Consider the following 13,022-nt stretch of genomic DNA (forward strand, 5'->3'; position numbering starts at 1 on the left):
CCTTAAGAAAAATCCGATGGAAACCAACCAGAAATGATAGGGATAATGAGATCAGCAGCAAGAACTTTAATACAGCTATTATAATTATTGTCAAGGATTTAAAGGAAAACATGAACACAATGAGACAAGAAATGGAAGATATAAAAAATATCTAAATGGAACTTTTGAGAGCTGAAAAACACAATATCTGAATGGACTTAATAGAAGATTAATCACTGCTGAAACAAAATATTAGTCAACTTGAAAACATAGCAGTAGAAACTGTCCAAACTGAAGTAGAGAGAGAAAAAAGCCTGAAGAAAATGAACTGAAACTTAGTGATTTGTGGAACAATATTAAGTGGTCAAAGAGGAAGAGAAGAATATTAGAAGGAATAATGGCTGAAATTTTTCCAAATTTGATGAAAAATATCAATCCAGACACCAAAAAAGCTCAATAAACCCTTAGAATGATAAGCACAAATGAAACCACACCAAAGTGTATTGTAATCAAATTGCTAAAAACCAGGAATAAATAGAAAAATCTTAAAAGCAGCCAGAGGGGGAAAAAAAGACACATTACATACAGGGAAACATAAATAAGTATTAACGCTGACTACTCATCAGAGACAAAAGTTAAGTTAGAAGACAGTGGAATGACCTCTTTAAAACTATTGAAGGAAAAAACTCCTTCAGAAAATAGAGGATACTTCCCAACTCATTTTGTGAAGCCAGCACTACTCTAAGAGCAAAACCAATCAAAGATATTATAAGAAAAGAAAACCACAGACAAATATCCCCTGTGAAAATATATGTAACAAATCCTTAACAAAATAGCAGCAATTGAATCCAGCAATATATAAAAAGGATAATACATTTTCCGGGGTTTTATCCCAGGAATTCAAGATTGCTTTAATAAAAAAAAAAAACAAATCAATGTATTTGACCTTATTAACAGAATAAAGGAGAAAAATCATATCTTTTCAGAAAAGGGAGAAAAAACATGACAAAATTTAATACTGCTGATAAAAACATTTAGCACTCTAGGAGTAGAAGGAAACTTCCTTAACCTGATAAAGCACGTCTGAAAACCCTACAGAAAACATTATAGTTAATGGTGAAACACTATACACATTCCCCATAAGGTTGGAAATAAGACTAAAGAAGCCTTCTCTCGCTTCCATTTAGTACTGTACTGAAAATCCTAGCAAGTGTGATAAAGCTTGAAAAAGATATAAAAGGCATACAGATGGGAAACTGAAAGTCTAAATGGCTTTACTCACAAATGACATGATTGTGTACATATAAAATCGGAAAGAATCTACAAAAAATGCTACCAGAAATAAGTGAATTTAAGCAAGATCACCATAATCAAGTCAATATGTAAAAATATAAAAATTTTATTACGTACAGTGTACTAAATCATACGTGGATTTACTCATGCAACAGAATATCAGTCAGCATTAAAAAGAATGAACTCAACACTCAACGTCATGGCTGGATCTCAAAAATAATATCCTGAAGGAAAGAAGCCAGACACAGAAGATTACATATTGTATAATTTCATTTAAATGACATTCTAGAACAGGAAGAACTAATCTATAGGGACAGAAAATAGATCGGTAGTTTTGGGCTAGAGGTTGGAGGACTGATTACAAAAAGTCATAAAAGAATTTTCTAGGGTGATAAAAAATGTTGTCTTATCTTTTTAGTGGTAGTTACATTGGTGTCAACATTTGTCAAAACTCATTGACCTGTGCACTTAAAATGGGTATATTTGATTGTTTGTAAACTATACCTTAATAGCGGTGTGTTTGTTTTAAGTTAACAAAATGTAGGTATCGCTGCTAAGCAAAAATAAAGGTAATGAATGGAAGTGCTGATGACTAATTTATTTGAAGCTTTTAGAGAGAGATGTTGACCTACATCCTGCCTTCAGCATCACTTTTTATGCACTGCTAGGATGACGTCTTGGAGTCGGTGGCAAGAACGCCAGGCAGGGAGGCTGGGGGACTAGAGGGAAGTGGCAAGAGAGCCTGTGCACGATTATTCCTTCACAGTTAACTCATTGTTGCTCATGTGCCAGCCAGTGGGTTAAGGAGAATTCCCTCTTTAGTCCCTCCAGCTGACTCCAGTAAGCCCCTCTTTCTGGGAAGGAGGATCCTACAGCCTAGAACTCCAAGCAGCTCTCTCCCTCACTCCTCTTTGAGTGGAATAATTTCCGTGGGATCTGATCATATTACCAGTTGAATAATTTGAATATTACATACAGTTGCCTTCTTCTGATATGTCGTAGGCTTCTCAGAAACATTGTAGCGAGAGTCATTCATGCAGCAGATACGTGTAGGGTATCCACTGTGTGCCAGAAACTGTACTCGTGGCTGGAAAGGAAACAGACGTGCCCCCTGCCATGCTCTTTGGCATTCTCTTTCTAGCAGATGGTGGTTGAAGAATGACTGGATTGAATTCAAAAGACCAGTTCTCATCCTGATTCTGCCCTGCAGTGACCGAGGGACTTTGACACGAGTCCCTTAAGCTCTCAGCGCTTCTCTTTCCCATCTTGCAACTTTCAATTTTAAGGAGTTTAAATATTCTAGCAATATAATTTCCAGCTTGATAGCCACTGTTAATATCCACTGCTAACTGGACCGTAACTTTATTGGAGCTTGTCTGTGAGATTTATGCAAGAGGAGTGGGTGCAGAGGGCTGTGCCATACAGCTCATGGCACAGTGACGTCATCTATCCATTCAAGAGCCCTTTTCTTAGACCATGATGCTCATCCATGGTGGCACATCAGAATCATCTGAGGAGTTTAAAATATTCCCAGTGCCGAGGCTGCACCTCAGACCCGTTAAATCAGAATCTCTCAGGGGTGGATCCAGGCATCAGTCACTTTTAGACACATTTAATCATCTACTTATTTGTTCCTTACATACTCATTACCACTCATTTCCTCACTGCCCCCCCCAAAGAAAATAGCTCTGTGGGATGTGACACATGGTATGGAATTGGAGCATACCATTTTGATAGCAGGCAGTGTTGCTGTGTGTATTGAACAAGAACTGCAGTCAGAGTAAGAAAGGGCATTAGCGCTGACCCCAGGGTCACTCCATATTTCTACCATCTAGGAAAGAATTTTGGATTCTCCGTTGTCTGTTATTACTGACATTACTTCTTAATTCATGCATTCAACACATACCTACTGAATGCCTGCTACGTGCCAGGCACTGTGTCCTGGAGACTCTGTGGAGAGCAGAAATTAACCAGGTGGAGGGAGTGGCATGTGCAAAGTCCCTGTGGCAGAAAGGAGCTTGGCCAGTCAGAAGAACTGAAAGAATGTTCATGTGGCCTCAGCAGACAGTGTAGGTGCATGCAGTGTGAGGAGGCTGGCAATGTAGGAAAGGACCAGACTGCCCTACACCTTGTGAGCAGAGCTGCAGCTGCAGAGAGCGTAGGAGGAAGTTGACCTCTGTGCGTTGTCTGCAAACATGGTGCCTTTCAGCAATATACTGACTGACTGTTTTGAAGACCACAATAAAAAGACATTATTAGCAAAAGCAGTGAGAGCATGATCATGAGTCATATAGAGGAGGTTACCCAAGAGTAGCACATTTTATTTGGTTCCCTCCCAGACAAAACCACAGGCTCCACCCCAAGCATTATGCTCCCTGATAACAATAGCTGGTATGTACTGAGAGCCGGGTTTGTGCCAAGCATAACGAATCTCCATTACCAGCCTATGGGATATGAACTATTACCCTTTTATGGATAGACACAGAGATTAACAACTTGCCCGCAGCCACACAGCTACCAAGTGGTAAAACTAGTAATTGAACCCAGGCAGGGTCTCTCTGGATGGCCGGTTGATTGTTGTGCCGTGCTGTTGTTGGAACGTGATGGTGGCTCTGCTCGTGGCTCATGTTGAAGTGTTTTATCTTTATTCAGAGAAAAGGGAAGCCATGATGAGGTTTCCAGCGGGTGGTAACATGGTCAGATGGCATTTCCCCTCAATCTGTACAGATAATAGACAGTTGACTAAGATATCACTCCAATGAGGTGACCTACAGTAGTTGTAGAACGGTCCACAAAACCAGAAAACAAAGGAAACAATAACAACTCATTGAAATTTCAGGGGAACTTTGGGGATAATATAATAGGTGTAATATAATTACTGTTTTGGAGGCTGATTGAATGAATTCACTGGATGTATGCGCTGTCAGAAAATTGTCCGGCCCCAGGGAAATACTTAACACCTTCTTGGAAACAGGACTCAAGTGTTTGACTAGATTCTTGTGAAGCCTGGATGCAAATTTGCATATCCCATACTCTCTAGGGTGAGAAAGAAGAGTGCTCTGGAAACTATGGAAATTGTGATCTTATGTATGCAAGTGGCCCAGGTATAGTCCAGGAAATTAGTAAATTTCCATGCGATTTGGACTCATCTGGAATCATTATCATTGGCACCATCAACATCAGGTCCTGGGATTACAGGGTATTTGGTATGTGGACCCATATAAACAAGAGGGACACAGATTCTCTTTTAACTAATACGCTGAAATAGTCCATAGCCAAATCAACATTTGTTGAGTAGCTACTGTATACCAAACGGTGTCTCATTTAATCCTCAGAGTAGCCCAGCCCAGGGAAGTGAATCCTCATCCTTAGAGATAAGAAGATGGAGACCAAGAGAGTCTAAGTAACGTGCCCAGAGTCTCACAGTAGCAGGGAGAAGGTTTAGGGTTTGATCCAAAGTCTGCCTGGCTCCAAAACTGGTGCTCTTGGCTGCTCCTGATAAAAACATGTCAGTGGGGGTTTATGCCTGTTGTCCGTGATGCTCTGACCAGAGTGTAGAAAGGATCCAATTTTTTGTAGACACAGACATGAAAGTCTGGTTGTCAGTTGGCCGCTAAAACTCAGACACCGGCTGAGTATTATATACAGTTATTGCTCCCTTCCCTTTCTCATTGAAATGAAGAAAGAGTCAGCTGCGGGGCTGTTTATCCAAACCCACCGCAGAAGGCTGCCAGGAATTCACTCGCCGCGATGTCCGTCAGGCAGAGCTAATTGAGGTTGAGTTCTTCTGTTCAACAGCTGCAGAACCAGGAGCTGCTGAGGGCGATGATGAAGAAGGCTGAGCTGGAGATCAGTGGCAAAGTGATTGAAACGATGAAGAGACTGGAGGATCCCGTGCAACGACAGCGCGTCCTGGTGGAGCAAGAGAGACAAAAATACCTGCGTGAGGAGGAGAGGATCGTCAAGAAGTTATGGTGAGTGCCTGGCACTGGCTGCGTGTTTAGCTGTTTAACCTGCAAGGTAATGTGTCTTTGCCAATGAGGAGGCCCTTTCTCGGTGGTGTTCCCTCCCTGTCTCTTTATTGAGCACCTACTGTGTACAAGTTAGCGTTCTGCTGGTTCTGGGTATCCAAGGACACTTAGCACCCCTGCATCCAGGCTCAAAGAATTCAGCAATCCTCAGGTGCCTTAAGCTAGTCTCTTTAAAAGTTGGGGCACCACACTCTTTTGTGGGCTCAGGAACATAAAATTAAAAGGAGCAAATGGCAAAACCCAATGGTAAAATAGGAAGTCTGCATTTAATCTCAATAAATTAAAACTAATAGCCAAAATAACACAGCACTAAAATTGTCATCCTATTATTCAACTTTAGTTAAAATTGTGAAAGAAAAATTTAAATGTAAAGGATGTCCGATCCAGAATGAAAGATGCTTCTTTGAACGTTCCTCATCTTATAAAGTTCTTATTGAAAGCATCTATCAAGTCCCACTATTGAAATGAGCAGAGTTTTATTACTTCCCAGCCCCTGGGGCAGGCAATCTTTTATGTTAATGTATGTTTTGTTATGCAATGAAGATTTATCGTAGAACTATTTCACCTTTCAGTATAATGAGTAATTTTTGTGGGTTCTTCTAGTGTTGGTAATTCTTTTGTTTCTTGGAAAGCTCGAATCTCCCAAATTGGGATTGTAAGGGAGTAACTTTCAAATTCTTCTCATGACCAGAATCACCAGAAGTTTCCATCATGGAAAGTGTTGTTTTCTATCACCTATCTGGTATCTGAGCTGTAGTTTATATCACTTCAGGTACCAACCCAATGTGTGTTAAAATTACAATGTTCCTGAGTAGCAGTCTAGAGAAAAAAATTCAATTTGAGTTATTATTTTCCTAAAAAATTACATTTGACCACTGTTCGACATCTCAAAATAGCTTCTAAAATTTTATTTGGCTCATGCATTTATAGACAGTTAATCACCCTCCATGAGGTAATAAGGCTATTATTTGTCTGAAATGTTTTTGTGACAGGCCAATTGTCTAAAAGTAGGTCTCAAGATTCTTCTTGAAAACTTCTTTAAAAATATATACCCTTTTAATAATATTTTTATAAATTTTCCAATTAAATTATGAAAAAGTACATTTCATTCCTTTGAAAGTTGTGATTATTGGTTAGCTGAGATAACTCTTGCTTCTGGCCCAGAAAAGGCATCTTTAAGCTCAATAGTATCCCAAGACTGTAGCCCAGTATAGGAATGAAAAGGAAGGGGAGTTGGATAAACATGTCATGAGAGGATTTTATCTGGTCAGCTTAGTGGGATGGCCACACATGAATAAGATGTGCACAGGGCCCCTTGAGGATCTAGCAAAGCAGAACTTATGAATATGCATATAGCACAAAACAGATGATTTACAGGTGCCAGGTGATCCTACACAAAGGAGAGATTGCTTCTGGCCTCAGGGATCAGGAAGACTTAAACTGAAATAGGTTATTCTTTATATTCCCCCAGGCTACGCGCAGTGCCATGCGTAGTAGGGTCTCACAAATGGTTTATTAGACTGAACTGAGATGGCCTTGCAGACAGGTGGGACTTCATCAGTGGAGACTACAGAGTGGGGGTTCCCAGGCAGAGGAACCCTGCGAACTAACAAGACTCGGGACCAGGAAGGTGCAGGATGTCCTTGGAGAATTGGGGGTAGTCCAGTTTGGTGGGAGAGTTGGGTACAAGATACTAATCATGTCTCATATTTGGGTTGCGCCATTTGCATTTGCATGGTACCCACCCATATCTTAGACCATACTTGTGCCCTGCACGCCTGCTTGATGTCTGTCTGGCCTGGTTACCAAGATGGGAAGATCATGTAACAGAAACCTGGATTTCTGGCTTTTCATGAAAGTTCTTGGGTCCAACCCCAGATTCAGAATTTCTCTGGAGGGAGCTTAGGAGTGTGCATTTTACAAAGGTACAGAGGAGATTCTGAAGCATCTTCCCCTTTAAGAGTTACTGCCTGTCCTGATGAGGAGGTCACTGAAGCTTTTTATCAAGGAAGTAGCAAAGTCAGAGCTGTATTTCAGATAGGTCCTTCCAGCGATCATGTCGGGACTGACTGAGGGGGGAAAGATTGGCGTCAGGGAAACCATATTGGAAAGGACTAGAACAGTCCAGACAGAAGTCAGTAAAGCCTGACTCAAGTAGTAGAAATTGGAATGGGAAAAGGAATCAAATGCAAAATGGACTGATTGGATGGATCAGAGTGGTAAGACAGAGCGGGTTACAAAAGACAGCTGGGAATTTCAACTCTGAAACATTAGGAAAAAAATACTATCTTCCCTCAACCTCTCTTTCCCCCTCCCCCCCCTCCTCCTAGTCCTCTTCCTCTCCTCCCCTTGCCTTTCTCCTTCCACACACAGACACACACACACTCACACACACTGGAAATTAAGTTCCCTTGGGGATCGTGATAAGTTGCTGGTGAGCTATTCAGATGGTAGAGAAATGAAATTTGGGTCTACAACTACAGAGAGAAATTGGATCAAGATAATTTCTCTTTGGTAGATTTCTACATGGAAATAATAGGCTTCTAATAACAGTCAGATGAACTATATTTCAACAAATTAATGCTTTCTTTTTAACTAAGGTAGAATGAAAAGCAACTTCAACAAATAGAATGGATTTACCTATAAACCCTAGCATCTGTGAACATCTGACATTCTTTTGAGCAGAGTTCATATCTCAAAAGTCATATTGATTACTATAATATTGAAAATTTACTCTTAGTATTCATTTTAGCTCTATGGTCTCTTTTACATTTTTTTTTTTTTTTGGTGAGGAAGATTAGCTCTCAGCTAACATCTGTTGCCAATCTTCCTCTTTTTGCTGAGGAAGACTGGCCCTGAGCTAACATCTGTGCCCATCTTCCTCTACTTTACATGGGACGCCGCCACAGCATGGCTTGAAGTGGTGCGCCGGTCCGCGACCGGGATCCGAGCCTGCAAACCCTGGGCCACCAAAACGGAGCGCATGCGCTTAGCCACCACTGGGCCAGCCCCTCTTTTACATTTTGAATGAACAAATTTTATTTGAATGCTTTATCTATAATAGATATCATAAACATATGAATAGAGGTGACATTGTTGTGTACAGTAATATCAGTACACATTTGTGTATGTTCCATGATCAATAAAGGAAAAGCTGTGACATTTAAGCGTCTCCTGTGTGCAGGGTTATGAAATCCAAGTGACACATTGTGCAGAAGATTAAAATAGAATTTTAGGCAGACTGACTTTGGATCAGATGACAGCTCCTTGGAATATTAATTGCGACCTGGCAGGCCTGTGGGTTGTTAATGGAATCATGATAAATTTGGGTCTTAGCTTTTCCATCAAAGCTTAGAAGGATTGGACAGTGTGTCCAGTCTACACACTAAAGTAATTGTTTGGTTACGAAATGGAAAAGAACTTTTCCATACAGAGTTACTATACTTAGAGCTCTTCTGAGAGACGGCCCACATTCTCTCCGCCTCAGGGATGCGGTAGCTATAGGAAGTTTCCTGTGGGCAGGGTCACCTAACACTGGGTGCCTTTCCATAGTTTGCAGATGTGCACAACGAGCAAATGAGGCTGTCCCTTTTGGTCCTGAAGCTGCATCATTTCATCTGAAGGGGTCATAGGCAATTATGGTCCCTTTTCCATAACAGAATGAAAGCATCAAAAACTCCATCCCGCTTCTTGAAGGTGGAGGCATCTGTTGTTCGCCTCCTGGTCCTTGTTGAACATATGTGACGTCCTGCCTGACTCTCCCGCAGCTGCCACGCCATCCACAGTTCCATCCGCTTGCCCACCTAGTGCGGAGGGTCTTGGTGGGCGGTCTTTTTGCAGAGACACTGTGCCTCTTCTTCTCCCACTGCCTGCTCCACAGCCATGGCTCCTGCATGGGGAATAGCTGTTCACTTACTGCCACCTAGTGGTTCTTCCTCTCTCAAAGTTCTTTTCCCGTTTCTTTAAGAGAGGTTTTCTGTTGTCAGATTTACAGGCGAACTGAAATAATATAAACGTGCGTTTAGGATGGGGTTATTAATGTGCCCAGGAGACAGGATGTTGTTGTTGGTTTGTCTGTTTGGTTGGTTGGTTGGTTTTTTGAAGTGGAAAATCTTAATTTAGTGCTGTTGGGAGTGGCAGTACCCTAAGGAATGTGTGTGTGTGTATGAGAGAGAGAACCACCCCCCCCACCCCCACCCCCCCAGAAATCAGACCTGTGATCATTTTTTCTCTTTGTAGATTGGAGAGGAAAGTCAATCCTTATTGATGGGACAATTGGTATAAACCAGAGGTTCTCGGTCAGGGGCAAGCTTGCTCCCTTCCCCTTCTCTCCTCTCCCCCAGGGACATTTACCAATATCTGGAGACATTCTTGTTTGTCACAAGTTGGGGGAGGGTGCTGCTGGCATCTAGTGGGTAGAGGGCAGGGATGCTGCTAAACATCCTACAATGCTCAGGACAGGCCCCTACAAGAAAGAATTATCCAGCGCAAAGTGTCAAGTTCCAAGGTTGAGAAGCCTGATATAAACCAGTCCTGGCTACTTGTTTTGCTCCCCTGCAGCGTGCACACTCTCTCTCTCTCCTCTGTCACATCACAAAGTGCACAGGCCCCTCCTTAGTTGGCATCAGCACCACTGAAAATGCAGAGTGGGTCCTTTGTCAGCCAGCCACCATCTTCCCTCTGGCCAACCTGGGCCTCCCCGTGATCAGGCTCTGGGAAAACCTTGCACCTGCCTTACACCTCAGAATGTTTCAAGCCAAACCAAGCTACTCTTCTAAGATGTGCTGCCACCATCTCAGTGGAAGGCGAGGGGTGGGGCTGGGACACAGTACACAGTGGGCAGCCCAGGTGAGCCCTTGCTACCACACCTGTCCTTTTTGAGGGCCTCCGTGTTCACTCCCATCTACTGGTCTGCTCGCTCCCCCAGTGAGCTCGAAGACTTCGTTGAAGACTTGAAGAAGGACTCCGCATCGGCTGGCCGAGTAGTTACTCTAAAAGACGTGGAAGATGGGGCTTTCCTCCTGCGACAGGTGGGAGAAGCTGTAGCTACCCTGAAAGGTGAGCTTCCTCCTTGAAGGGAGAAGTTTGAAGTGTGTTTTCTGGGGTGTTTAAAAATCTGTCAAATAGCAAAGGATGTATTTGCGCATGCATGCGTATTTTCATCAAACACCTGTGTGTGTCAGGCACCGTTCTAGGCACTAGGGATATATCACTGAACAGAACAGGCAAACATCCCTGTCTCCTTGGATGTGTCGTAGTGGGTGCTGTAAGATTTAGGACCAAATGATGCTGATGACAGTTTCTGTTCTCTGGGCTCTTACAGTGCCCCAGGGCACCTGCGCCAAATTCATTAAAGACAGCCCTAAGGGACGGTTGACCTTATCCCAAATGCCCAGGCAGGACATGAGGCCTAGAGCTCTGCCCTTGCCCAAGGTCACTGAACCCAGTTCTGTCTGACCTTGTCTGCCTCCTGAAGATACATGAACTGTGGCTGATGAAACCCATGCTTCTCAACCCTATTCCCTGTTGGGGTGCGGGATGGGGGCTTGCCATTCTGACTTCTTCTCCTACAACTCACCAGCTGCTCTCTGCCTGCAGGAGAATTTCCAACTTTACAAAACAAGATGCGAGCCATCCTGCGCATAGAAGTAGAGGCCGTGCGGTTTCTGAAGGAAGAGCCACACAGGCTGGACAGTCTCCTACAGAGAGTGCGGGGCATGACCGACACCCTGACCATGTTACGGAGGTGAGCAGGCTTCCTGAGGGGCATCAGGTGTAGGGGGATGTGCTGGGAAGGTTGGGGGTCAAGGTTTTGGACTCTCAGGCTTCCTCTGTGCTCCTGGGACCTGTCTCCATTTTCGTGACGTATCACGTCTTATTTCCAGTCTTCTGAGTTGGATATTCTATTGCCATATGGCTCGAGGTCCTGATTCTTCAGCACAGGCTTGCTGTGTTTGGCACATCCTAGGGCTTAAAATAAGTAAACACAGTAAACATTTTTAAAAAAAATCATTTGAAGGTGGTTCTTTTTAATAACATTTTGAAGTTAAAGAATGGATCAAAATATTTTATTAGCCTCCTTCACGTCAGGGGCATAGATGACTTCAGTTAGAAGAAAGTGAGTAGAAATAAAGTCTTTCTTGAATTATCTACTGAAAGAGTATCTACCTAGAAAAGAGAAATGCACCCCCTTGAGTGGCATGGGCCAGTCACCCTTACCGAGGATATGCCTGCCCATAAAAGAGGGTCACAGTGGAGGTTTGGGGAGTTTCCCTGCAGGTCGGAGATGGGGCTGGGGTGTGAACCGACAGTCTGACTCCAGAATTGTTGTGGCTCTGATCTCACAGCCAGGCAGGCAGTAACATTTGGGCTTTCTCTGTGTTCCAGCCCTGGTGTTGGGTGTTAAGAATATAGTGATTAACAAGACACATAGGACCCCTGCCCTTACAAAAAATTCCCCTCTCACATGGGAAATAGGCACAACTACCCCAAATAAACCACTTCCCAACAGTGGCAGTTCCTGAGTGTTCACTGATTTAATAGAACCAGGAAATTGCAGAGACGTTACCCTTCAAATCTCAGACCAGATTTGAGAGCAGGTCACAAACACAAGTGACATATAGAAAACTTTCTTATATTTTAATCACTAACTATCATCATTTGATCAAATTTGTAAGAGAAATATATTAAATGTGCAGTTGACTTTTAGATGAATTATTAACCGTAAGGAGCAACTGAGATTTTTCTAGTAATAAATGACCGCAAGAAAGAGCCTCTTTTGAGATGATAACACTACAAAGCAGCCATATAATCACCTACATAAGTTCCAGGATGCCAGAGGAATTCTGAATTAAAACAACAATGGCCTCCTCCTGCAGAGATCACATCTGACTGGGTACAGGAAAAAATTGTACCTGAGTTACATTTTCTCATAGATTCACTCATTTTAAATTGACGGAGTGAACTTTTTCTTCCAGTAGGATAAAAATCAGTTAAAAGAATTCTTCATTAAGCTCCTACCTGCATGAGGTAACCCATCTGCAAAGCCTAAAACAAACCATCCTTATCAAGTGGAAATAGATAGCAGGCTGGCAGGTAACACCGCCTCGTTCCCTCCTCTTCCCTGAAAAACAATTAAAAGAAATTTTTAGAGCCGCACAGAGTGATGTAGCTCAGCATTTGTCTTATCTCCAGGGAATGCAGGTTCTAAAAACAAGATGGGATTGTGTGTTTTAAATGGTGTAGGATTTTTTGTCCCATAAATGTTCAGTGGTTAGAATGATAGATAAAACCAGTTAAGTAACTTTGAAATAAAAATAAAGGAAATTTTAGCTACCATCAGGCTGCCCATCACAAGCCTTTATATTATTAACTTTTCCTGGTATCTTTTGTGTATAACATGCTATACTCAGCACTGTGGAAGACATAAGGAAGAAGGTAGGAATACGCATGCCCCCAAGGACACGCATATGTCCTAATGCCACTGTGAGAAGTTAAAGCAGGTGACAGTCACAGTTCAGAGCAACTTCATGGCTTGGGACGATGCTGAAGTGGTTTGGTACATGTTGAATTTGAGGAGCTGGAAGGATATCCAAACAGAGCTGCCTGCTAGGCGCTTAGAAATGTGGACTGAAGTTCAAGAAAGAGTTAGAGGGGGGTCCCTCCTAACTTGGAGGGAGGCTGGGAGGGAGGGAGAGAGAGAGGGAGAGAGAAATTTAG

General features: G+C 42.7%; 1 protein-coding gene across 8 annotated transcripts in view; it reads left to right on the top strand.

The window, feature by feature from the left end:
* KIAA1217 (KIAA1217 ortholog) overlaps positions 1-13,022 on the top strand; it is a 293,303-nt gene that overhangs the window by 259,907 nt on the left and 20,374 nt on the right. For all 8 annotated transcript variants that reach the window (XM_058532571.1, XM_058532570.1, XM_058532577.1 and 5 more), the window contains 3 exons: positions 5,071-5,246; positions 10,231-10,361; positions 10,902-11,049. In XM_058532571.1, the coding sequence (XP_058388554.1) occupies positions 5,071-5,246; positions 10,231-10,361; positions 10,902-11,049 (455 nt within the window). The remainder of the gene's footprint in view (positions 1-5,070; positions 5,247-10,230; positions 10,362-10,901; positions 11,050-13,022) is intronic.

This window comes from Diceros bicornis, chromosome 36, assembly GCF_020826845.1.
Source record: "Diceros bicornis minor isolate mBicDic1 chromosome 36, mDicBic1.mat.cur, whole genome shotgun sequence".
Lineage (NCBI taxonomy): Eukaryota > Metazoa > Chordata > Mammalia > Perissodactyla > Rhinocerotidae > Diceros > Diceros bicornis.